At 46.9% G+C, this 25886-nt stretch overlaps 1 protein-coding gene across 1 annotated transcript in view; it reads right to left on the bottom strand.

Moving 5' to 3' along the window:
* The window catches only part of LOC309548200 (gametocyte-specific factor 1-like), a gene marked incomplete at its 3' end in the record, with an annotated part of 388446 nt that overhangs the window by 295365 nt on the left and 67195 nt on the right, over positions 1 to 25886 (bottom strand). The window contains exon 3 of the mRNA XM_082248155.1: positions 4730 to 4865. Coding sequence (XP_082104281.1) covers positions 4730 to 4865 — 136 coding nt within the window. The remainder of the gene's footprint in view (positions 1 to 4729; positions 4866 to 25886) is intronic.

Below are 25886 nucleotides of genomic sequence, written 5' to 3'. Positions count from 1 at the left end.
ATACGCTTTTTGCGGTTTTTTTTACCAAACATATGTAGCATAAAACAATTTGGCCGAAAATGGTAAAAAATTTTGATTTTTACATTTTTGGGGGGGGGGGGGGGGGGATTTCATATAAAAAAAAAGTGGAAAATATTGTTATTTTTGCAAAAATTACGCTCTTTTTTTGTTTATAGCGCATGATCAAAAAACCGCACAGGTGATCAAATGCCACCAAAAGAAAGCTCTGTTTGTGGGAAAAAAAAGACGTGAAATTCGTTTAGGTACAGCGTCGCTCCGTTAGTCACGCAGTAAAAAAATCGTAAAAAAAAACCCTGGTCAGGAAGGGGGTAAAATCTTCCGGGGCTTAAGTGGTTAAAAATCTACAAAGTTCCCTCCCCTTCAAACTAACCCCAATATCTGGGCTTTTGTCAATAAAACCACAGCAGACATTAATCGGCTAGTCATTAAACAACAAAAAAAAAAACACTAACTTGTCTAGCTTGTCTCCCCCTCTTAAGCAGGCCATTACATCTCTAAGCAAAAATCAGGATATTGTGCTTAAGCCCTCTGATAAAAGGGGGAAATATAGTTATAATCGAGCATTTACAATATAGAAACATGTGTTGGAATATGCTGAAAAACCATGAATGGTATAGACCCATTGGGGAGGATCAGATACTGATAGCCCAAAATAAATATACCACAATAATCAATAGGGCATACTCGCAAGGCATTATAGACAAAAACACTTACGAATATAATAAAATAGACCACCCGATCACCCCGACATTTTATGAGTTACCGAAAACACATAAAAGTCAGGCTGACCCTCCCGGACGCCCAATAATATCGGGTGCCGGATCGTACACAGAGTCCGCTAGTAGACTCATTGATGAGTATCTACGTCCTCAGGTAGTCAGTCTACCATCCTATATTCAGGATACTCCTGATCTTCTGCGAACATTATGTGATAAAGTGATGCCTGCTGGTAGCCTATTGATCGCTTTGGATATAGAGGCACTATATTCCTCTATACCCCATGACTTGGGATTAGAGACTATTCGCATGTACTTACGTGAGAGGTCCCATGTTTGAGGCATATAACAATTTTGTTATTGAGATTTCTCATATTTTGAAACACAATATCTTCACATTTGATGGGTCCCACCTCCAGGTGCAGGGTGTAGCCATGGGCACCTGCTGTGCCCCTGCCTATGCTAATCTGCACCTGGGGAGGTGGGAGCGTGAATTATTTTCTGAGGATCTCTCAATGTACCTGGACCACATTGTCTCGTGGTCCAGGTACATTGATGACGTCCTCATTATTTAGGATGAGAGTCCTGATCTCTTCCAGGAATTTTTTCAACTTTTACAAGTAAATAGGTTCAATTTGAAATTCACTATGTCCTGGAGTAAAGAACAAATTGACTTTCTTGATACCACCTTATACATACAGGGTGATGGAAGGATAGAAACTACCCTTTTCAGCAAACAAACGGCAGGAAATACAATACTGCACTCAGACAGCACCCACCCTAGAAATTTAGTAAACAGCATACCATACTCACAATATCTCCGACTTAGAAGAAATTGGAGAAATTGCTCAGAAGATGCCCTTTTCAAACAAGAATCTGGTAAATTAAGAATTAGACTCATGCAAAGAGGATACACCAAGTCGATATTACGCAAAGCATACAATAAAGCTATACTAAGAACACGCCATGAATTACTCTTTGACAAGAAAGAGAAGAAGAAGGAGGGAGATAATAGTACGAGGTTATTACTACGTATTCTGGGCAGCACTCTGAGATCTATGAGATACTCAGAAAAAATTGGAGCATCCTTACAGATGACCACCTGGACCATCTCCTGTGACATATAGGAGGGCAAAATCACTACGAGATAGCATGGTACATAGTCACTATGCTAGACCCCACAAGAATGATCAATTACCTAAAGGGATATTTAAGTGCGGAAATTGTAATTTCTGCCCCTGGATCCTGGAAGGGTCATCCTATAGGCTGCCATCGGGGTGTATACACTATATAAATGAACACGTAACCTGTCAAACCAAAAATGTAGTATACATCATGTTCTGCAGTTGCGGATCATTTTATGTGGGAAAAACGATCAGATTTCTACATAAACGTATCTCGGATCATATTTCCTATATATCTACAGGACAGATCAACACGCCAATTGGAGGGCATGTAGGTTTAAAGCATAGGTTTGATGATTCCGTGATTAAATTCAGTCTTGGAAGTACTGTACTACATCAGGACTCTAGGGGGGTAATGTCGATAAGAAAGTATGGTGTAAGGAGGCAAAGTGGATTTTTGATTTAATGGCCACTCAGTCTCCAGGCCTTAACGATGTATTGAGCTATATGTCATTCCTATAGCCCCCATCTGATGGCGCTGTGGGAGTGAAATACATGTGTTTTTTGTTTTTGTTTTTGATTTTTGTTTTTTGCTTTTGCATACTTCCATGAACAAGTTCCTTTCCTTATTCATACCGATTTATATTGGCAATAATGTAATTTAGGCTTGGATTCAGCAGCCATGAGATCATCTAGGGGGCGGACGGGTTGCGGCGGTCACAGAGAGGCTCTTTTGCTCTCTGTGGCTAGTCTTCTTTGGACTTCCGCCGCTCTGCCGTCACTTCCGCCGCTGTGCGGATGTGACACACGGGCGCATCTCACAGCTGTAGGCTGTGGACAATTTTGTCTCTACCGCAGCTGACCTGATTTGCCCAATAGGCAGAGGTGGCGCCCTTTATAAGCCGGTCACATGACCGGAAAGAGCGAGGCAGTATACACTGGAGACGCTGTGCGGCGAGGTATGTAAGGTGTTCTTGGGGGAGATGAATGGGGTTTCCCCCCTCTATGCAAGCCACCCTCAACTATATTTACTAGCATATGCTCTTTTGGATATGTCCTTAGGTGGGATTGTGCTCTTAATTTGCCGGGCTTTTTGCTGTAGGAGTCCCTAACATCAGGACACTATAATAGGCTTTCTGGTTCTAAGGATATAGGATCGAGAGGTACACTATTTTGATTTAAATATCTGTGGGAGATTCCCTTTTTTCCTTCCCTCTCCCCTCCTTTCTGTTTTGAGGTACATTTACTATATACTTATATAGTGTTTATTCTGCTTTTGTGACAAGTTAGCCTATAGTTTTGTCTGTATATTCTTACCTCCTTGCTGCAGTGCTTCTGTTTGCCTCCCTTCACATGTGGTGTTTGGGCTTCTCTGTTTCCTATGGGCGTCGCCTGCTCCACTGTGGGTTATATCCTGTTTCTGTCAATTACTTACTGGGTCACCTCCCTGTTTGCTTCCCTATATATACACACACAGGCTCAGTGCACTGTTCCTTGCTTGAGCAACATCCCTGTTCTCTGAGCTCCCATTCGTGTATCCCTTGGCTATTGTATCTGATCTCCTGTGTACTGACCCGGCTTTGTTTCTCCGTCTACGTTTGTCTGCTGCCTGTCCTGACCTCGGCTTGTCTCTTGGATCTCCTTATAGTCTCCTGTTTACCCTGCACACGCCAGTGGTCTCCACATTCTCAGCTGGGCCTACCTGGGGGCCGTGACCTGGTTCCAGTCTGCTGCAAGTCCATCCCCACCATCAGGGGCAAGGGTGAAGAAGCAGGCTGGGGCTTAGACCCCGTGCCCTGGGGAATCCTGAGCTGGGGATCTATAAGGGCTCACTACCACAGACCCGTTGACAGCTTTTATACAAACAGAATCCATGGTGGTTGGTACGCCTCCCTACATGTGTGACCAGTGAGGATCGAATTCATTATTGCCTATGATATATATTCAGAGACTTCTGTGGCACTCCGTAACAAAATCAGCCCTGGCCCGTTAGTTGTCTCCCCCCCCCCCCCCTTTTTTGTTTGATATCCCCTGAAATTAAATTTTTTGTAATTTTTCTTTTTGGGGGTCTTGAGGTGTGTTTTTCATGTAGGGGCTTTTTTTGCCCTCAATATGAAATTTATTCCCCACCACTGACATTGGTCCACTTTAAAGGGCTCCCGACACCTGCACAGAAGTGTGATTCTCCTGCCTGCCCCATTTTCAGGTCAGCACAATTATGAAACTGTATACTAATGGAATATTTGATGTAAATGTAAAGTTATAATTATAATGTATATATTTCTTTCATATTTCTTTAGTGCAGCATCTATCTGGTCTTTGTAGTGCCCTGACGAAGCTACAATTGCAAAACGTGTTGGCTTTCCAGGGACCGCTAGACTGCACATACATTGTGATCCGTTGGTGTGGTAGATTGTATCCATCACAAGCATATAACAATTACGGATCCATGTATTTTTAATATATATATATATATATATATATATATATATATATATATATATATATATATATATCTGTTATTTGGTTATGTTACTTGTCTTTTTTTAACCATATGGCAATAAAGTTGTTTATGTTTTTTACATAGTGGTGTTGTGATTGCATCCCTCCAACCATACACATGCCGATATAGTGCCGCTTTTCTGGACCTCTCTTGGTCCTTGGTGTTTTCTTTTTTGTGGCTCTACTATTGGGGATGATGGCATGTATATCACGGTACTATATTTTTGGAATATGATTAATGTGTTGATACGCATATAGCACTTCAGAGCATGGTGTTAAAGACTTTTTACCATTACATACAGTACTAATAACGAGGCAATTCCTATTTACATTTCTAACACCAGCACAATGAGAAAAAACAAATACCATAGACATGCATCTCTTGCTCCAACCTCCTCTCCTCCTCTTCTTTTTCTTGTTTAAGAGACATGGCTATCCATTTTGTTTTCTTTTTTGAGGCTTGTTGACCCACCACCCTGTCCGGTTCCTTTTCTCGTTTGCTCTAAAAGAAAACACATCTAAGTTAAGTCCGCTCCACAAAAAAATAAATAAATAAATCTTCTCATAGGTTAAAGTATAGGTTAAGACACAAAGAAATGTGTTACAATAAGATTGTCCATCTTTGAAATAAGCCCAATTCATATCAGTGTTTTTGTCTATTTCACACATTCTGGGTCTGTCAGCAGTCTTGGGCGTCGACTATGCAGTACCATACCACATGTCCAGTGACGCAACGCTTAGGAGGAGCCGGTGGCTTGGCTGTTGTACTGCGATTCAAGCCGGTGAGCAGAGCTCTCTCCGGCACACAATAGGACATACAGACTGGATTTTATGCGCTTCTTTACATCTCACAAATGTGTGTTCTGGAGTTATCGGTTATGCTAATAAAGGATTTAAAAATTACAACAATATGAAACTACTTCTTTCATTTACATAATCGTTGAGCTGCTCCACATATATTGAATACTGACAGTTTTTTAAATTCGGCACTTTTAGCCACCGAGTAACCCAGACGTGACATCATGGAAACCGCTTCCGGGTTACATCAGAGACCCGATCAAAGCAGAATCCGGCTTAGTTCGGGACTCCAACCAGCAGGTGGACATGGGACGGAGACCGGGGCAAAGCCACAGAAAAGGGGGGGGGCGTCCCCTCCCACTCGCTGGTATAACGACCAAGCGGCTCCCGAGCCGCATAGGCCGTTACCACCTGAAAGCCGACCGCTGGCTCTAAAAAATTTTATCGGGATGATGCCTCGAGCTGCAGGCATCACCGCGGTACAACCACTTGTTGCAGCCGACGTAGAGCTATGTCGGTTTGCGGGAAGTGGTTAAAGAATCACAAACTTTAATTTTAGATTGTCACTCCCTTTTATGATTCCACTTTTCGAGGAATGCGAGGTCCCTGTCCCATTGGACAAGGAGCTCCCATTGAAGAAGTCACGTGCGGGCCTGAGAATAGGGCACAGCTCCGAAGGAAGACACCATAAGGCCCAGCACCTGCATGGAGGACCGGAGAAAAAACCCGGTCGTAAGCCAGCAGAGACAGAATAGTCTCCCTCAGCATCTACAACTGCGCAGGAGGAAGAAACACCAGCGCCGTAGACGAGTCCAGGATCATTCCTAGGTACTCCAACCTGGTAGTTGGAACCAAAGCAGATTTCTGAAGATTGAAATTCCAACCGAACTGCTGGAGAGTGTGAATAATCATCCCAGATCTCGTTCCAAATGTGCAGATGACCCTGCTCGGAGAAGGAGACCATCCAGATAACCCAGGGTTGCAATTCCTCGCTGCCGAAGCAGAGCCAATTTCTGGGCAAACACCCTGGCGAAGACCCTGGGAGCAGAGGCAAGCCCAAACGGCAATGCCACAAATTGAAAATGGTCCTGGCCCACCGCAAAACGTAGAAACCTTACATGGGCCAGTCAAAGGGGACATTAAGATAGGCATCCTTGATATCGATCGAGGACAACAGGTCCCCTTGATGCAGGAACGCCACCACTGATCGCAGGGATTCCATGCAAAACTTCTGGACACGCACAAAGCGGTTCAACAGTCTGAGATCGAAGATTGGATGCAATTTGCCCTCCTTCCGTGGAACAGAAAAGAGGTTTGAATAAAAACCTCTAAAGGGTCCCGTATGAAGGACTGGGACAAGTACTCCTCGGGACAGCAAGTCCCGAATTGCATACCGCAACCCAGCCAGATGGCCTGAGGAAAGTAGAAGATTGGAAGGAAAAAATCCGTCCGGAGGACGGGAATGAAACCATCATGTACCCGGACTAAATCACCTTGTGAACCCACCTGTCGTGCAACAGGGAAAGCCACGGATCCAGAAGGAAACAGACGCCCCCACCCCTAGAAATGGATGCCCCCCCCCCAATTCAGGCAGAGGAGGTCTGCCTGGGGATGCAGGGAGCGGAAGGGTTCACCCATCGTTTTCCGGAGCCTTTACCACCTGACGTCTGTTGTGATGGCTGCGACCCAGTCGCACGAAAAATACGCTTTCTGGGCAGTAAAGGAAAGACTCCACTCACGCGAAGGGGCCTTCGGCTTTGAGGAAGGTGCCCTTACCCCCAGTGACCGTCTTGATCATGTCATCCAATGCGTAACCAAAGAGGCGATCACCCTGTTATGGGAGATCTGACAATTTTTCTGGAAGCTCGGCCAGCCGACCAAGAATACAACCATATCACACAGCTGATAGCACACTAACCACCGATGCTCCAGCTACAAACGGGAGGACATCCAGATTAGCATCACATACGAATCACAGAGTCTGCGATAAGTGCTCCGTAATTTCCAGTGTAGCTGACGGTACCTGAATAGCCGTCATTGCCTTTCTCAGAACCCTCACCCATGCAAATATAATTCTGGGAGTCTAGTATTGTAGCTATGGCAGGCCTGATACTAGAGCCCACCACGCATACAGGCGGCATGATAAGACCGACACACCAGATAAGGATGAGGAGTCTGCAACAGGGAAAACTGTGGTCTTATGAAAACCACCTATCTGGGGGTCCACCTGAGGGGGAACCGTCCATTTGTGCAAGATCCCTCCCTCAAACCGATAGCGCCTGGCTAAACGTGTGGGTAAACGTGTGGGAATCGCAGGCGTGCGACTAGGTCGCCGCCATCGTTCTTCCACCAAGGTGGATAAAACTTCAGGACAGGGAACAACCCTGGTGGACTGCTTTGCTCTGAGGGATCCAAAGGAGACTGAGTACCCGTGCGATTTAGAAATCGCATCCGCGTGTTTTAGGGTGTCTCGCACTGAGGATATGAAAGCTTCCACCAAAGCCTTTTCCTGTGCCAAGGCGGGCATAGAAGTATCCTCTTTTGCATCAGAAGCATCCGAATGCAGGGACGCACCCTCCAGGAGAGGGTCTGCGTCGCCAGCGACCATGTCAGCCTCAGAATCTGAGGTCTGAGAGGAAACAGGCGAGGGGCAAGGGCGTTTCTTAGAGAAAGCTGCTGCAATGACCGTGTCCATTTTCTTGGACATTTCTTATATGACAGACAATAAAGACATTATGAGCCTCAGATGCTGGCCCCAGGGATACATTAGGGGTCGCAGATAAACTTGGAGTCCATGTTAGAAACATGGCCTAGCAGTATATGTGCATGTACACAGACCAGACAGGGAACGTGGAAGCACTGGAACCTGTACCGCAAGGGTTAATGAGGAGACACCTACAGAAAGCAACTAAGGTCCCCTGTAGCAGCAAAAATTTGAAGCACCACAGGTTCCAGCAAGAACGCCGCCCCCTGCGCCTTTAAGAGGCGATCGCTGTGCACAGAGTAAATAAGGGAATAACTGAAGCCCCTCCAGGGCCTGAAACCCCCCTGTAAATGCAGTAATGAGGCCAAGAAAAAGCACTTTCCCCAGGCTAGTTTCCACACCATGAGAGCAGCAGGACTGGTCAGCATGGATCAGTGTAACAAGAAACACCCATTGAGCCCCCGCCGAATAGAGGCAGCGGCTTCCCGCTCACTAAGCGTCCCCGGTCCAATAACATGCGGCGTTTGCCTAGCGAGGCCCGCCTAGTAACAGGCCTGTGGGTCCTGGCGGGGGTCTTCCACAGTGAAGATCCCCCATCCCCCCGTAGCGGTCAGTGCAGCCCACACACCCCCTAAGCCCCCATCCCGCCATCCACCACCCTGTTTAGCACCCACAGGTGCAGCTACACGAAAGGGAGCCCCCACTAAACCAGTGACCCCGGGTCCATCAGGGTAGGGAGAGGTCATGGCAGGAGGGAAGGATCCCAGGAGACCCGCATATAAAGGTGGGGTGAAAATCGGGAGTGGGTACCTAAAGAACTACTCACCTCAGAGGTCACCCACGTCCACCCCAGGCCCGCTAACCAGACAGGGGGACTGTACTTACCAAACCACACTGCTGAGGTTGGGCGTCCATCTAGACAGGCAGCCTCTGCACCACAGTGAGGGCGCTGTCGGCGGAGGGGTACGCTGAGACTCCGGCATGTCAGGTGTGTGCGTCTCCGTGCGATATCACCGCAGGCCAGTCCCCGTCCATGGAACTATAGTCGCTGTGCAGACCCAATGCGGAGCTACAGTCGGCAAGCGTTCGCAGGCACAAACTGGGAGACCTTAAGGCTCTTATATAGCCAGTTCGAAATCCAGCTAGCATATCCATCAAGAACCAGAGACAGCAGCATCAAAAACAAAAAAAAAATCCAAGAAAATAAAGGTTCCCTTTAAGACATTCAAAAATGAAACTAGGACAATCGTCCCAGCAGGGAGTCGTTTGGCCACTCCCGAGACCAGGCAGCAAAAAACTGGTAATGCAGCTGTGAGGTCGAGGGTAATAGCCTGGGGGTACGGCCCCTGGGCGTGTTAAAGCCTTTGGCTCTGCCTGGTCACTCCTGGTGGGAGGAGCTATTACCCAATCGTCTAAGATTTAAAGCAGCAGCTACGTCCGTCGGTGGACGAAAAAAAATAAGATTTTTGTAAGATCTTACCGTAAAATCTTTCTCTGATGTCCATTGACAGTGGGTTTATGCTCCTCCCATCAGATGTAGTCTAGGCAGGAAAGTTTGAATACACATGCCAAGGGGGCTGTCCCTCTAGGCATAAACCCCCACTGCACAACCAAGCACATCAGTTTAGTTTTTAAGCAGTGAAGATAAAAGAACCAACCCCAAACAGAGGGGGGTGCTGCGTCAGCCGATGGACATCAGAGAAAAAGATTTTACGGTAAGATCTTACAAAAAATCTTATTTTCTCTATCGTCCATCGACAGACGCAGCCTCCTCTCCATGAGCTGAGTGGGACGTCCCAAAGCAGTATAGGCATGTGGAGTAGGAAAAACGCAACCGGACAGTAACGTCAACTCCAAGGGGCTAAACCCAGCCAACCAGGCAACAGAGCTTAACCAAACAACAGGAGCTCACCCAGGTAAAAGACCTCTCAGAATAACAAAAAAACATTCTCTTATAAAATCAGATTGGAATCCTGCGAGCTACCCCCCTAATCTAGATTTTACAACTGCCGCAAACACCTCACTCCTCAGAAAGTGCTCTGTGCTATAAATACAATAAATAGTGTTGCGCAAGAGTAAAAATCTGCCTAGTTGCCATTTCAATGATATTGGTGACCAATCCAGATTGTACTGTGTATGGTGTGCTATCCAAAAATAAAATAAACCTGTGTGATCTAAATTGTTTCGTGAAAAGTCAATGTTTTGATGTGATTCCAATGCTGAGTGTATAAATAAATGTGTAACCCGCTTCAATAATCATACAGTGTTACCAAATATAAGGCAACTAAACTAATTAGGGGATTGGAGGACCTTGGTTATGAGGAGCGTCTGCAATCGCTTGATTTATTCTCCCTGGAGAAGAGACGCCTGAGGGGGGACATGATAGCAATTTTTAAATATCTCAATGGGGATCTAGGCTTAGAAAAAATCTGTTCAGTCGAAGGGATTGCATGAGGACTCGGGGGCATACAATGTGATTAGAGGAGAAGCGTTTTAACCTCAGGCAACATGGGGGGTTCTTTACTGTTAGGGCTACAAGACTGTGGAATTCTCTACCACAAGAGGTGGTTTCTGCAGGTAGTATGGTGGCTTTCAAAAGACTACTAGACGTACATCTCAAGGATCAGAACATTCAGGGGTATGCGAGATGATTACAGCCACACACACGTACACAGGTTGAACTGGATGGACTATTGTCTTTATTCAACCTCACCTACTATGTAACTATATAAAGTGCTGTGTGCTGATACCGTTGTGTTTAAAAAATCCTTGCAATCAATATTTGCCATGTTCTCTCATGCAAACAGAAACCAATATATATATATAAAAGATTCTAATTATATATATATATATATATATATATATATATATATATATAAAAAAATAGTCCATAAAGTGCTTATAGGCGTTATAATCTGTGAGTTCTTAATATAAAGAAAAAGTGCCAGGTGCCGGTATGCTTGACCGATATATTTCCGGATAAGGGTGACACCAAGTCCCAAACAATCTTACCGCTGCTCCCTATGTAGTCTGGGCAGGTCAGGGGCTCCACAGTGCTATCTTTTCCCTCATAGACCCGGAAACTAACTGTATAGCCTGTGGCCCTGTCACACAATTTATACAGTTTGACCCCGTATCTGGCACACTTGCTGGGGAGATACTGTTTGATAGCAAGACGGCCAGTAAATTTAATCAGGGACTCGTCAACGCAGACAACTTGTTCAGGAGTAAACAAGGCTGCAAACCGCTGATTGAAGTGGTCTATGAGGGGCCGAATTTTGTGGAGCCGATCATATGCAGGGTCTCCCCGAGGACGACAGATTTCATTGTCGCTGAAATGCATAAATCGCAGAATTTGCTCGTATCTCCCCCTGGACATGGAGGCAGAGTACATGCGCATATGGTGAACTGGGCTAGTGGACCAATATAGCTGCAATTCACTCTGTTTAGTTATGCCCATGTGGAGGGAAAGGCCCAGAAAGATTTTAAAATCGGAAACCGTTATAGGATTACAGCCGAATGGTCTGGCAAGGGGCGAATTTGGGTTGGCGGGCGATGAATTGTTGAGCGTATAAATTTGATTGATCCACAATAGATCTGTAAAGATCTTCCGTGAAGAACAGCTCACAAAAGTTCAGGGGCGTAAAACCAGCTGTCTCCACGTGGATTCCAGGTTGGGCAGTGAATGGGAGAAGTACTGGCGCTGTAGAATCAGTGGGTTGCCAATTGGGATATGCCAGCGCATCAGGGAGGGCACTATGGGCTCTACGGGCCTGTCTACGAATACGCGGTGGCTGCGGGCCACTACTTGTGCTAGCCACTGCACCAGCTTCAACTGCACTTAGGGGACTCGCCACGTCACCAGGTGATACTGCAGTGCTAGCTGTACTAGGTCCAGGGTGTACTAGGCCGCTGGCGCTTGCCAGGTCGTCAGAAGGATGAGCGGCACTAGTACCCACACTCTGCTCCATACGAGCACCCTGCGATTCCTGCATCTCAACAACTCCAGAATGGGGTCGGGTATGCCTGGGTCTAACAGGGACCCATCTGTCGTCGGAGCTATCTGTCAGGGAGCCGCTGCTGTCATCTGGTTCGTATACTGACAGTAATTTGGTCATTGCAGCTTCCCCATCGCTATCAGATGACACGGCCAGTATACTATAAGCCTCTTCACCACTGTACAAACATTGACATTTTGGTAACTAAATTTACCTGTACAGTGGTGTTGACTCACAGGTAATAAAAGCACCTGGTTGTCAAGGACTATTTCAAGCGCTACCAAAAAAACTGCTAATGCTAGCAGGGATCAGTCCTGACTCTGCCAACACAGCGGTTTTGTGTGTTGTGTTTTTTTGTAAGTGACAGTAATCTGTTGATTACTACACTTACCTGGGTGAAAGGGTTAAACGCAGGTGCTGGCAGGAATCAGGGCTGACCGTGCAAACACCGCGTTTTGGGAACCCTAAACTATGGGGGCGCTAGTATAGTTCTGATCAGATCAGATATTGATCTGTTCAAACACTATACTAGTAATGGAAGTGTATGTGCGTGTGTGTTGCAATCAAGGGGCTATTTCTAACTATGCGCCGGGGATCTGGGGGGGGGGGGGTGGCGTGGACCCTAAACCTCCTTTGGGATAGAAACTAACTCGCTAGCGCAACCTCAAGTCACAATCACACTAATACAAAATACAGTAAAAACAGTATATTATGTGTGTTTAGTGTGCAATGTGACAGGGGGGAAGGGGTTAACTGGATGTGATCAGGGGGTTAAATCTTTATTGGGAGGGGGTGGCGGGTATCCTACGGATAAAAGAAACGGTGGCAAGCGCTAAACCTGGTCAAGTCACACTTATACGGGTATATAGAAAATGCTATATACTGTATACAGTGTGTGTTGTGGCAGGTAGTGTAGGGGTGATCAGGGGGGGGGATCAGGGGGTTAAATCTTTATTGGGCGGGTGGCGGGGACCCTAAACCTCCTTGGGACAGAAACTTAGTCGCCTGCGCTAATTCGGATCACTATCACACTAATACAAAAACACAGTATATTACGTTTGTATTGGTGTTGATTGTGATGGGGGTAGGGGTTAACTAGCGGTGATCAGGGGGGGATCAGGGGGTTAAATCTTTATGGGGGGGTGGCGGGTAATTTAAGTGGAAAAGGGGGGGGCCACAAGCGCTACACCTGACCACAAATCACACTTATACGGGTATATAGCAAAATGCTATATACTGTATACGGTGTGTGTTGTGGCAGGGGGGTGTAGGGGTGATCAGGGGGGGTCAGGGTGTTAAATCTTTATTGGGCAGGTGGCGGGGACCCTAAACCTTCTTGGGACAGAAACGTAGTCGCCTGCGCTAATTCTGATCACAATCACACTAATACAAAAATACAAAAACACTGTATATTACGTTTGTATTAGTGGTGAATGTGACAGCGGGGTAGGGGTTAACGTTAAATCTTTATTAGGGGGGGTGGGGGGTAATTTAAGTGGAAGCGCTACACCTGATCACAAATCACACGTATACAGGTATATAGGAAAATGCTATATGCTGTATACAGTGTGTGTTGTGTCAGGGGCTGTAGGGGTTAATCGGGGGGGGCAATCGGGGGGTAAATGTGCCTATCTAAGTGTATGTGACTGTGCTTGGTGCTGTACTTCCAGTTAGATGTGCTCTCCTCTCACGCTGGATCCAAAAAGAACGATGTGAGGGGAGGGCACATCTCCTCTAAGCCTGTGTTTACATTTCACAGGCTTAGAGTGTAATCTGATTGGGCAGGACCGATCAACAGGTCCAGGCCAAAAATGATTGGCCTGGACCTGATGACTGATCGGTTCTGAACCCAATCGAGTCATCGGCGGGACCGCGCGCACCAGAGCGGCGAAGGCTAGTGACGTACCGATACGTCACTCTGCCTGGCCAGGGCTGACCGCCGCAGTATATAGTCATGCGGTGGTCGGCAACCGGTTAAAATGGATGAACTGTTGTCTTTATTCAACCTCAATTACTATGTAACTAAAAAATGTCCAAAGTGTGGACGTGGGAAAAGTATAGCTTGTTAAGTTGGTTAAAGTTTTCCAGAGAGCAAGGGGAAATGGAAGAAACTGGAAGGTGGCGCTAGATCAACTAGTCCACCAGGGAAGATACAAAAGAGTCCGGATAAGTCAACAGGCTCAAACCTCAAGAGTATACCTAAGGAGAAGTTCATTACTACCAGAAGTGTGGCGACATATTTCGATGGAAGATACCCGAGTCATTGGGGTCTCTAGATCATTGTTGATTATCCCTGCCTGCATGACCTATTTACTATAATTGTACCTGGGTCCGTAACCTCTGGTAAGCGCAATATCTTCAACCGTTGCGGTAGGCTTGTCACATTGGTGACTACTGGTATCCGGACATCTTTGGTTCCTTATCTGTTTTCAAGCATTTTCACCTGGGCACTTTGTCGGAATGTGAATTTACTTTTGGATTTACCCACTTTGACTTTGTAGACTCTTACGGACTTTATGTTTTCACGGGTGTATAGTATTATATATATATATATATATATATATATATATATATATATATATATATATATATATATATATATATACACACACACACACACACACACACACACACACACACACACACACAGTGCCTTGTGAAAGTATTCGCCCCCCTTGCAAACTTTTGCCACATTTCAGGTTTCAAACAAAGATATAAAACTGTAATTTTTTGTGAAGAATCAACAACAAGTGGGACACAATCATGAAGTGGAACAAAATTTATTGGATATTTCAAACTTTGTTAAATAAAAAACTGAAAAATTGGGCATGCAAAATTATTCAGCCCCCTTAATTTAATACTTTGTAGCGCCACCTTTTGCTGCGATTACAGCTGTAAGTCGCTTGGGGTATGTCTCTATCAGTTTTGCACATCGAGAGACTGAAATTTTTGCCCATTCATCCTTGCAAAACAGCTCAAGCTCATTGAGGATGGATGGAGAGCATTTGTGAACAGCAGTTTTCAGTTCTTTCCACAGATTCTCGATTGGATTCAGGTCTGGACTTTGACTTGGCCATTCTAACACCTGGATATGTTTATTTGTGAACCATTCCATTGTAGATTTTGCTTTAGGTTTTGGATCATTGTCTTGTTGGAAGACAAATCTCCGTCCCAGTCTCAGGTCTTTTGCAGACTGCATCAGGTTTTCTTCCAGAATGGTCCTGTATTTGGCTCCATCTGGCTCCATCCATCTTCCCATCAATTTTAACCATCTTCCCTGTCCCTGCTGAAGAAAAGTAGGCCCAAACCATGATGCTGCCACCACCATGTTTGACAGTGGGGATGGTGTGTTCAGGGTGATGAGCTGTGTTGCTTTTACGCCAAACATAACGTTTTGCATTGTTGCCAAAAAGTTCGATTTTGGTTTCATCTGACCAGATCACCTTCTTCCACATGTTTGGTATGTCTCCCAGGTGGCTTGTGGCAAACTTTAAACAACACTTTTTATGGATATCTTTAAGAAACGGCTTTCTTCTTGCCACTCTTCCATAAAGGCCAGATTTGTGCAGTATACGACTGATTGTTGTCCTATGGACAGAGTCTCCCACCTCAGCTGTAGATCTCTGCAGTTCATCCAGAGTGATCATGGGCCTCTTGGCTGCATCGCTGATCAGTCCTTGTATGAGCTGAAAGTTTAGAGGGACGGCCAGGTCTTCGTAGATTTGCAGTGGTCCAATACTCCTTCCATTTCAATATTATCGCTTGCACAGTGCTCCTTGGGATGTTTAAAGCTTGGGAAATCTTTTTGTATCCAAATCCGGCTTTAAACTTCTCCACAACAGTATCTCGGACCTGCCTGGTGTGTTCCTTGTTCTTCATGATGCTCTCTGTGCTTTAAACGGACCTCTGAGACTCTCACAGTGCAGGTGCATTTATACGGAGACATGATTACACACAGGTGGATTCTATTTATCATCATTAGTCATTTAGGTCAACATTGGATCATTCAGAGATCCTCACTGAACTTCTGGAAAGAGTTTGCTGCACTGAAAGTAAAGGGGCTGAATAATTTTGCACGCCCAATTTTCAGTTTTTTATTTTTTAACAAAGTTTGAAATATCCAATAAATTTCGTTCCACTTCATGATTGTGTCCCACTTGTTGATTCTTCACAAAAAATTACAGTTTTATATCTTTATGTTTGAAGCCTGAAATGTGGCAAAAGGTAGCAAAGTTCAAGGGGGCCGAATACTTTCGCAAGGCACGGTGTGCAATATATTATATATATATATATTGTACAGGACGCCAAGGTTGGGTCCTGGACAATCGCTATATATCTCCTGTGTTTGGGTTGTGGTCTCTTTAAGGGTAGTTGGGAAATGTTCAGGGGGTCACCCAAGACGGGTGAGAAATTCCTGGAAATAGCTAAAATCAGGAGGACTGAATCGCAGTGCTCTCTGTGTTGAATAGAGCGATATTTGGGACCCGGAATTTGGGGGGCTCTGTAGTGATATTCGGGTGGGAAAGAGCCCCCACCCCTGACCATAAGGGATTCCAGCACATACAGGGTTAAGACCCATGAGAAGCAGTCCTTAAGAGACAGGAAGCAGCAATAGGTGAGTGTGGGGGAGGAGTAGTTTGGTGGTTGCACCTGTCTGAAGGAGCTGCAAGTTTGCTGGAAGCTGCTGAGAGGTCTATTAAGGACTGTTTCAAACCTTGGGGTGAAGACCCATCCACAAAACCGTATGTGCCTTTTTTCTTGCTTTATTCCTTTGTGCTGAAGAAAAGCGGACTTTATTTTGTGTTTGATTTATGCACTGCTGGAAGCCTGTTTAAGTTTGCTGAAATAAAGCCTTTTTGTTTATGTTTTAAACGGTTGTGCACTCAATCCGGTGGAGCTAGAACCCCCAAACTTTACAACTGGTGTCTCGGATGCGGGCAGAGTGGATTTTGCAGCCGCAAAAGCCGTTTAAAACCAAAAACTGACATTTAAAGAGACAGTATACCTATGGCATGTCTTGGGTGAAAACAGCTCAGACACTACAAACAGCAGGCATGGAGGAAGTTATTAAAGCACTGGTGCAAGCCACTGTGACCCAGCAGCAAGCCTCAGTAGAGGCAAACCGTCGCCATGAGGAAGCAATGGCTCAGCAGCAGCAAGCCCTGGCACAGGCTGTAAAAGGCACAACAGGAAAGCACACGGTTGCTAGCTGCTCAGTTTACTGCCCAGCAGGAGTCCACTCAAGCACAGGTGGCTGCCTTGCAGGAGGCAGTACAGCGTTTGGCTCAGGGACGAGAGCAAGCAGTCATTGCCGATGGCAACCCAGTATCTGTGAGAGCCAGTCATTACTTGCAAAAACTGACCCCCAGTGATGATGTGGAGGCTTTTCTCACAACTTTTGAGAGGATAGCGGAGAGAGAGGGGTGGCCCCGTGACCAATGGGCTGGCATTATCTCCCCTTTCCTTACTGGTGACCCGCAAAAAGCCTACTTTGACCTTCCAACTGAGCACATCAGCGACTATGAGCGTCTGAAGGCAGAGATCTTGGCCCGCCTGGGGGTGACCACAGCTGTCCGGGCTCAGAGGGTGCACCGCTGGAGGTACAAACCTAATCGGCCACCCAGGTCCCAGATGCACGAACTGGTACAGCTGGTGAAAAAATGGCTGCAACCAGAGAAGCTGACAGGCCCGCAAATGGTGGAACGGGTAGTGATGGACTGGTACCTGCGGTCCCTACCAGATGACCTACAGCGCTGGGTAAGCCATGGTGACCCTGCAACCGCTGACCAGCTGGTAGAGTTGGTCGAAAGATACACTGTGGTGGAAGACCTGCTCGGGCCTGCCAAGCATCGGGAACCCACACATAGGGCAACCAGGCCAGCCACAGCACCTAGGAGAGAAGCTCCGCCAGACGTTGTCACCCACAAACCGGTATCTTCTACAGCAGAACCACGGAGGTTGGTTCCTGTCCCAAGGATGGGAGACATACAGTGCTGGCGATGTCGGTCCTGGGGGCATACCCGGGCACAATGCCCACTTCAGGAGGAGCCTATGGAGTGTGGGACTGTTCGGAGAAGCTCTTTTTATGTGCCAAGAGCATGTGTCACCCATCTTGATATAGCGACCGGACAGTTTGAATGTGAACTATGGGTGAACCACCTTCCTGCCAAGGCTCTGCTGGACTCTGGTAGCATGGTAACGCTGGTACATACCAGGGTGATCGGAAGACTCGGCCCAGTAAGTAAGACTCTACGGGTAGTATGTATCCATGGGGACACCAGAGAGTACCCCCTGGTGCCAGTGACTGTTGCCTATGGTGGTACCTCTGTGACACAAGAAGTCGGGGTGGTAAGAAATTTGATACATGATGTCATAGTGGGGCGGGACTGCCCACTGTTTTTTGAACTATGGAACCAGGTACAGTGTGAACAGCCTGGACAACCAAGGGGACTGGGGACCCTCGGCCTCGAAGGAACAGAGTCTGAGGGGTCCGGGCCTGAAATCCCCACAACACAACCCCCTGATGGGGAGGTACCTGTCACTAACAATGACATTGCAGAAAATGTTAAAGTGGACGATATTGTTTCTGTTTCAGGTCGCAAGACCGAGCTGACCTCTGAGGGGGGGGAAGTCTCCCCGTTACAGGTTATGCTGGGAGAGGATGATGAGGAACTCTCCCCACCACAGTCCCAGGTTGAGGAGAGTGAAGGGGAAACCTCCTCAAGGCCAGTGCATCCAGACCTGGACGTATCCAGGGGTGCGTTTGGCACCGCTCAATTGCAGGATCTTACCTTGGTCAATGCTAGAGAGCAGGTTTCTGTTATTGATGGGATCCCACAAATACCAGGTGCAGACCAGAGGTTTCCTCATTTTGCATTGAAAGATAACTTGGTTTATCGAGTGGCTGAAAGCCGAGGGGAAACTGTCGAGCAGTTGCTGGTTCCCCAGCCTTATAGGCGGATGCTTCTCGATCTAGCCCACAATGATGCACTGGGAGGACACCTGGGGGCAGAAAAAACAGAGGCCAGGGTAACTGACCGGTTTTACTGGCCAGGGGTAAAGGCCGAGGTTAAAAGGTATTGTGCGTCCTGTCCGACTTGCCAGTTAACTGCCCCGGTGTCCCATTACAGAAACCCCCTGGTACCCTTGCCAATTATCGAGGTACCATTTGAACGAATTGCAATGGATCTCGTAGGACCCCTGGTGAAGTCAGCAAGGGGGTACCAATATATACTAGTCATCCTAGACTATGCCACTAGATATCCAGAAGCAGTCCCTTTAAGGAAAACTTCCTCTAAGGCCATTGCCAGGGAACTGTTTCAAATGTTTTCCCGAACGGGGTTCCCCAAAGAAATATTGACGGACCAGGGCACCCCTTTTATGTCCAAAGTGATGGCGGACTTGTGCAAACTGTTCCAGATTAAACAGTTGCGGACGTCCGTCTATCACCCGCAGACTGATGGCCTAGTCGAGAGGTTCAATAAAACTTTAAAATGCATGTTAAAAAGAGTGGTCCAGAAAGATGGGAAGGATTGGGATATGTTACTCCCTGCCCTGTTGTTTGCCATCCGGGAGGTTCCACAAGCATCAACGGGTTTCTCACCGTTTGAGTTAGTGTATGGGCGAAGGCCCCGGGGGTTGCTAGATCTAGTAAAGGAGACATGGGAAAGTGAGTCTTCCCCACACAAAACTGTGGTAGAGCATATCTCCCAAATGCGAGAGAGAGTGGCTAAGGTAATGCCGTTGGTGAGGGAGCATCTGCAGAAGGCTCAAGATGCCCAAAGAAGGGTGTACAACCGGTCGGCTAAAATCAGACAATTTCAAATAGGAGACCGGGTGGCCGTCCTAATACCAACGGTGGAGAGCAAGTTCTTGGCCAAGTGGCAAGGTCCGTTTGAGATGGTGGAAAAAATGGGGGAAGTGAACTACAAGGTACACCAGCCTGGGAGAAGAAAGCCATACCAGATCTACCACATAAATTTGTTGAAACCCTGGAGAGATAGAGAACAGGTGTCTGCAGTGATAGGTGTCCAGTCAGGGGACCCTGCAGGGATTGACCTAGTGCAGGTTGCTGCTACCCTGTCTAGGCCCCAGACCCAACAGGCAAAAGAATTTCTGCAAAGAAATAGGGACATGTTTTCAGGGGTACCTGGTCTCACCAATGTCATCGAGCATGACATTGTAACCGAGCCCAATGAAAAAATCCGGTTAAAGCCGTATCGTATCCCAGAAGCTCATAGGGTGGCAGTGTCTGAGGAGGTAAAAAGAATGCTTGAGCTTGATGTCATTGAAGAGTCGCAGAGCGAGTGGTCGAGTCCAATTGTGTTGGTGCCTAAACCCAACGGCACTCTTCGCTTCTGCAATGACTTCAGAAAGCTTAATGAAATCTCCAAGTTCGATGCATATCCTATGCCCCGGATAGACGAGTTAATTGAGAGGTTGGGTCCAGCCAGGTATATCACCACGCTTGACCTCACAAAAGGGTACTGGCAGATTCCCCTAACCAAGGAGGCCAGGGAGAAAACAGCCTTCTCCACCCCGGAAGGCCACTTCCAGTACAAAAGGATGCCATTTGGTCTGCACTCTGCCCCTGCCACATTCCAAAGGGCCATGGATAAAACTTTACGTCCACATCAAAGATATGCTTCCGTCTACCTGGATGACATAGTCGTCTTCAGCACTGATTGGGAGTCCCATCTTCCCCGGGTTCAGGCAGTCGTAGACTCCTTGAGAAGAGCAGGGTTCACCATCAATCCAGAGAAATGTGCAATCGGGATGGAGGAAGCCAAGTACCTAGGGTACATTGTGGGTAGAGGGCTGGTTAAACCCCAAATGAATAAGGTAGAAGCCATACAGGGCTGGCCCCGTCCCCTAACCAAAAAGCAGGTCAGAGCATTTTTGGGCATAGTTGGCTACTACCGGAGGTTTGTCCCCAACTTTGCCACCATTGCTGCACCATTGACTGACTTGACCAAAGGTAGAAAGTCAGTGATGATAAAGTGGAGCGCGAATGCCGAAGAAGCTTTTCAGAAGCTTAAGGCGGCATTATGCCAACATCCGGTGCTCGTAGCTCCCGATTTCTCCAAGGATTTTGTAGTGCAGACAGATGCTTCAAGTGAAGGATTAGGAGCGGTCCTCTCTCAAGTGGTCAATGGGGAAGAACACCCCGTGGTTTTTCTGAGTAGGAAGCTAACGACAGCAGAGAGAAACTACGCTGTGGTGGAGCGGGAGTGTCTTGCCATCAAGTGGGCTTTGGACTCCCTACGGTATTTTCTCCTAGGTAGGAGGTTTCGCCTGGTGTCAGACCATGCCCCATTGACCTGGATGAGACAGAACAAGTACACCAATGCCAGGGTGACAAGGTGGTTCCTTTCTCTCCAGGAGTTCAATTTTGTGGTAGAACACAGACCCGGGAGACAGCATCAGAATGCCGATGCCCTCTCCCGAGTCCACTGTATGCTGTCGTGTGGTGCCTCCAACACCTCCGCGTTGAGGCAGAGGGGGGGGATATGTACAGGACGCCAAGGTTGGGTCCTGGACAATCGCTATATATCTCCTGTGTTTGGGTTGTGGTCTCTTTAAGGGTAGTTGGGAAATGTTCAGGGGGTCACCCAAGACGGGTGAGAAATTCCTGGAAATAGCTAAAATCAGGAGGACTGAATCGCAGTGCTCTCTGTGTTGAATAGAGCGATATTTGGGACCCGGAATTTGGGGGGCTCTGTAGTGATATTCGGGTGGGAAAGAGCCCCCACCCCTGACCATAAGGGATTCCAGCACATACAGGGTTAAGACCCATGAGAAGCAGTCCTTAAGAGACAGGAAGCAGCAATAGGTGAGTGTGGGGGAGGAGTAGTTTGGTGGTTGCACCTGTCTGAAGGAGCTGCAAGTTTGCTGGAAGCTGCTGAGAGGTCTATTAAGGACTGTTTCAAACCTTGGGGTGAAGACCCATCCACAAAACCGTATGTGCCTTTTTTCTTGCTTTATTCCTTTGTGCTGAAGAAAAGCGGACTTTATGTTGTGTTTGATTTATGCACTGCTGGAAGCCTGTTTAAGTTTGCTGAAATAAAGCCTTTTTGTTTATGTTTTAAACGGTTGTGCACTCAATCCGGTGGAGCTAGAACCCCCAAACTTTACAATATATACACACATACATATATATATTATATATATATATATATATATATATATATATATATATATACATACATACATACATACATACATACATACATACATACACACACACACACACACACACACACACACACACACTGTCTGGAGGGTTGGCGGCGGGTTGATGGGTGGATTCCCCGCCCTCCTCCGCCGCCTCCCCTGGCCCGTCCGGCTCTGGAGCTCACTCTCTTCATAGCCGTTGACGTGCAGAGCGCGTGCGCGATTCCCACGCATGCGCCCTTTGACAGTGGGTCCGGCGCGCCAATTCCGTGGTACGGGATTGGCTGCTGTCCGGATTGTGGCGCCTTAACCACTTACTACCCGCCGTCAAATGACACACCAGAACAGCCTCTCTCGCACGCCCCCGGGGGCGAGCGGCGCGGTCACGATTGCCGCTCCGCTCGCCCATCTCGGTAAAGAGTCAATGACATGACTCTTTACCCATGTGATCGGCTGTGTCCAATCACAGCCGGTCACATGTAAATGAGGAAGTGCCGTTATTCGGCTCTCCTCGGCTCACACTGTCAGTGTGTGAGGCGAGGAGAGCCGATCAGCGGCTCCTCCTCATAGGGGACACAGAGAAATGTAATCAGGGCACTGATCACCAGTGCCCTGATTACACAAGATTGAAATAAAATGCCATCAGTGCCCATAGTGCTGCCAGTCAGTGACCATCAGTGCCTGCTCATCTAGGCACTGATGGGCACTGACTGGCAGCACTATGGGCACTGATGGTGCTGCTCATCAGTGCCGCCCATCAGTGCCACCCGTCAGTGTCCATCAGTGCCGCCTCTCAGTGCCACCTCTGTGCCCAGCAGTGCCACCTCTGAGTGCAGCATATTAGTACCTCATCAGTGCCACCTCAGCGGTGCAGCCTATCAGTGCAGCCCATCAGTGCCGCCTCATCAGCGCACATCAGTGAAGGAGAAAAATGTATTTTCAAAATTTACTCACAGAAAATAAGAAAAACTTTTTTTTTCAAAATGTTCTGTCTTTTTTTTTTCTAAGAAATAAAAAACCCAGAGGTGATTAAATACCACCAAAAGAAAGCTCTATTTGTGTGAAAAAAAAAATGATAAAAATGTCATATGGGTACAGTGTAGCATGACCGCGCAATTGTCATTCAAAGTGTAAGAGCGCTGAAAGCTGAAAATTGGCCTGGGCAGGAAGGGGGTGAAAGTGCACTGTAGGCAAGTGGTTAAGAGACGCTACTCCATCACTCGGCAGATACAGGCGGCCAGGTTGTCACGGCGTCTCATGTTCAGGTAAGATGTATGGAGGGCATATGTAACTCGTACCGAGTGGAAACTTCCTTACACTATGAACACTTTTGTTCTTAAATTGATACCTATTTATTATGGTCTTTTTTATTTTTACCTTTTTCTAGGCTGGGGTTACAGTCACAACAGGGAACTTCCAAGTTTCCTTTACCAATCTATACGGCATACAAACAATTCAAGAATATTTTTAGAGCTTTGTGGCTGGACTACATTTCCATCTACTGACTTTGGAGACTGCCCTTGGCCGCCCATAAGGGGGTTTCTACCCATTCCTAGGGTATCCACGTTGGATTTCTTGGGGTTAGAGTATATTGTGATTTACATTTATATTTATCACTAAATATTCCAAATTCCCTTTGGGATGGTATTCATTTCTATATGTACCTAAAATATAACTATCTTGCCTTAGGAACTGCTACCGCTAACCCGGTTGCTATAGAAGTGGTTGTTTTTATGAAACAATTAGGAGTATCAGTGGATTCATCATATCTCAGGGGTCATTCCACTCTCTTTAATCATCATACAGGTGGGATTTGAATCTGTTTATATCCATCTATCTACAACCTTCTTCTCTTTAACCCTTTTCCCAACTGCCTGTGCGGTGTTGATGTGGGTTGCCTTGGACGTCACCACACTCGCCTGGGGGGCTTTTTGATGTGGCTGGGTGCCTTCTCTCTCTTCTTAACATCAGGTGTGGCGGTGGCACTATGTGGGGTCAGCACTGTCGGCAGCATACTTGGAATCGATATTGTATTGTCCTAATAATCTACATTTGATATTGACGCTGTACTTATTTATTCATCACAGTTCATTTTTTACATAATAAACTTCTGAAGAAGCGGCTGAAAGCCGCGAAACATGTAAAGTTTCTGGATGGACATGGACCATTTTGGGACCTACTTACAGGAAATTCGGGTCTTGAAGCATCGTGTATCTGTCCATGATCCATTACTATAATTGTACCATTGATGTTTTTGATGTATATATTATGTGACTCTTGTACAATAACTGATACTCTTAGAGTTTTTTTATGACATGTAGGTTTGAATTTGAATAAAAATGGAATTTTTGTAAAATCTTACCTGTAAAATTCCTTTCTCTGAGTCCTCCGACAGTCGCCGCCATCTTCATATTCGTCACAATGGGGTATTAGACTTTGCTCCGTAGGAGTAGCTAGGCAACAGAATATGTCAATATTAAAGCTTTTAACATATCCCCACCCCAGGGGGGTGGTCCCCTCAGTCTATACCCTCCTGCTTCCTGTTTCATATCTCAGTTTCAGTGGAATAGCAGTAGAGTACCTAAACCCCAAAAGAGGGGCGGGGGCGGCGACTGTCGGAGGACTCAGTGAAAGGAATTTTACAGGTAAGATTTTACAAAAATTCAGTTTTCTCTTACGTCCTCCGACAGTCGCCGCCATCTTCATATTCGTCACAATGGGGACGTCCCAAAGCAGTGCAAACATGAGGGGTGGGAAACGCAGCCGCGCCTAAAGGCAACGCAGTCTCCACATGAAAGAAAGTAACCTTACCAAAGGAAGGAAACCAGCTGGGCAACATGAGAAAAAAACTTGCTCAACGGGAGCAATAACCCAGGAAAAAAACAAATAACCCAGGGATAAAAAGAAATCCCAAACAGCCCAAAGGTCCAAAACAAGGGACCCTAAGGAACCGCCGCACTAAGAACCTTGCGGCCAAAGGAAGCATCAGCCGATGCTCGAACATCCACTCTGTAGAATAGAGTGAAGGTGTGCACGGTCGACCAAGACGCCGCCCTACACACCTGGGCCACAGAAGCCCCATGACAGGCCCAAGACGTACTCAGAGATCTGGTAGAGTGCGCCTTCACAGGCATAGGGGAAACTTTTCCCTGCAAAACATAGGCCTGTTCAATGACCTGTCTGAATCAATTGGCGACGGCAGAAGCCGACGCCGCTACGCCCTTCCGAGGACCCCCGGAAGGACAAACAAGAATCCGACTTGCGAACAGATTCAGACGATTTTAGGCAAATCCTAATCGCCCGAACAACATCCAAGGAGTGCAACTCCACCTCCTTCGGATGTTCAGACTTCGCGCAAGGCGAAGGCAAGACAATGTCCTCATGGAGGTGAAATTATGAAACCCTCTTCGGAAAAAAAGAAGGGTTAGGTCGCAAGACCACCTTAACCAAGTGAGTGACCAGATACAGACATTTGCAGGACAAGCTGCCAGCTCCGACACTCTGCGAGCCGAAGTGATCGCCACCAAAAAAGGTGACCTTCTAGGACAACATAGACAACGAGATCTACCTGATCCGTTCAAAAGGACCATGTTGTAACACGGACAGAACAAGAGTCCAGTCCCAAGGAGGCAGAGGCACCCTCCTAGGAGGGACCAGATGCCCCTGAACAAAATGCCAACCAAGGAGTTAGATGCCATAGGACGTTGAGAAAGAACGGCCATCGCAGACACCTGACCCTTGATCGTAGCCAGCGCCAAACGCTGGACAACACCCTTTCGAAGAAGGACAACACCCTAGACACCGAGTACGGGCGAGGTGAAAACCCCCGGACTCACACCAGGCAAAATAG

Source organism: Pelophylax lessonae (assembly GCF_965119305.1).
Source record: "Pelophylax lessonae genome assembly, chromosome: 2".
Lineage (NCBI taxonomy): Eukaryota > Metazoa > Chordata > Amphibia > Anura > Ranidae > Pelophylax > Pelophylax lessonae.
Note: the sequence above shows the minus strand (reverse complement) of the source record. Positions and strands in the feature narration are given on the sequence as shown.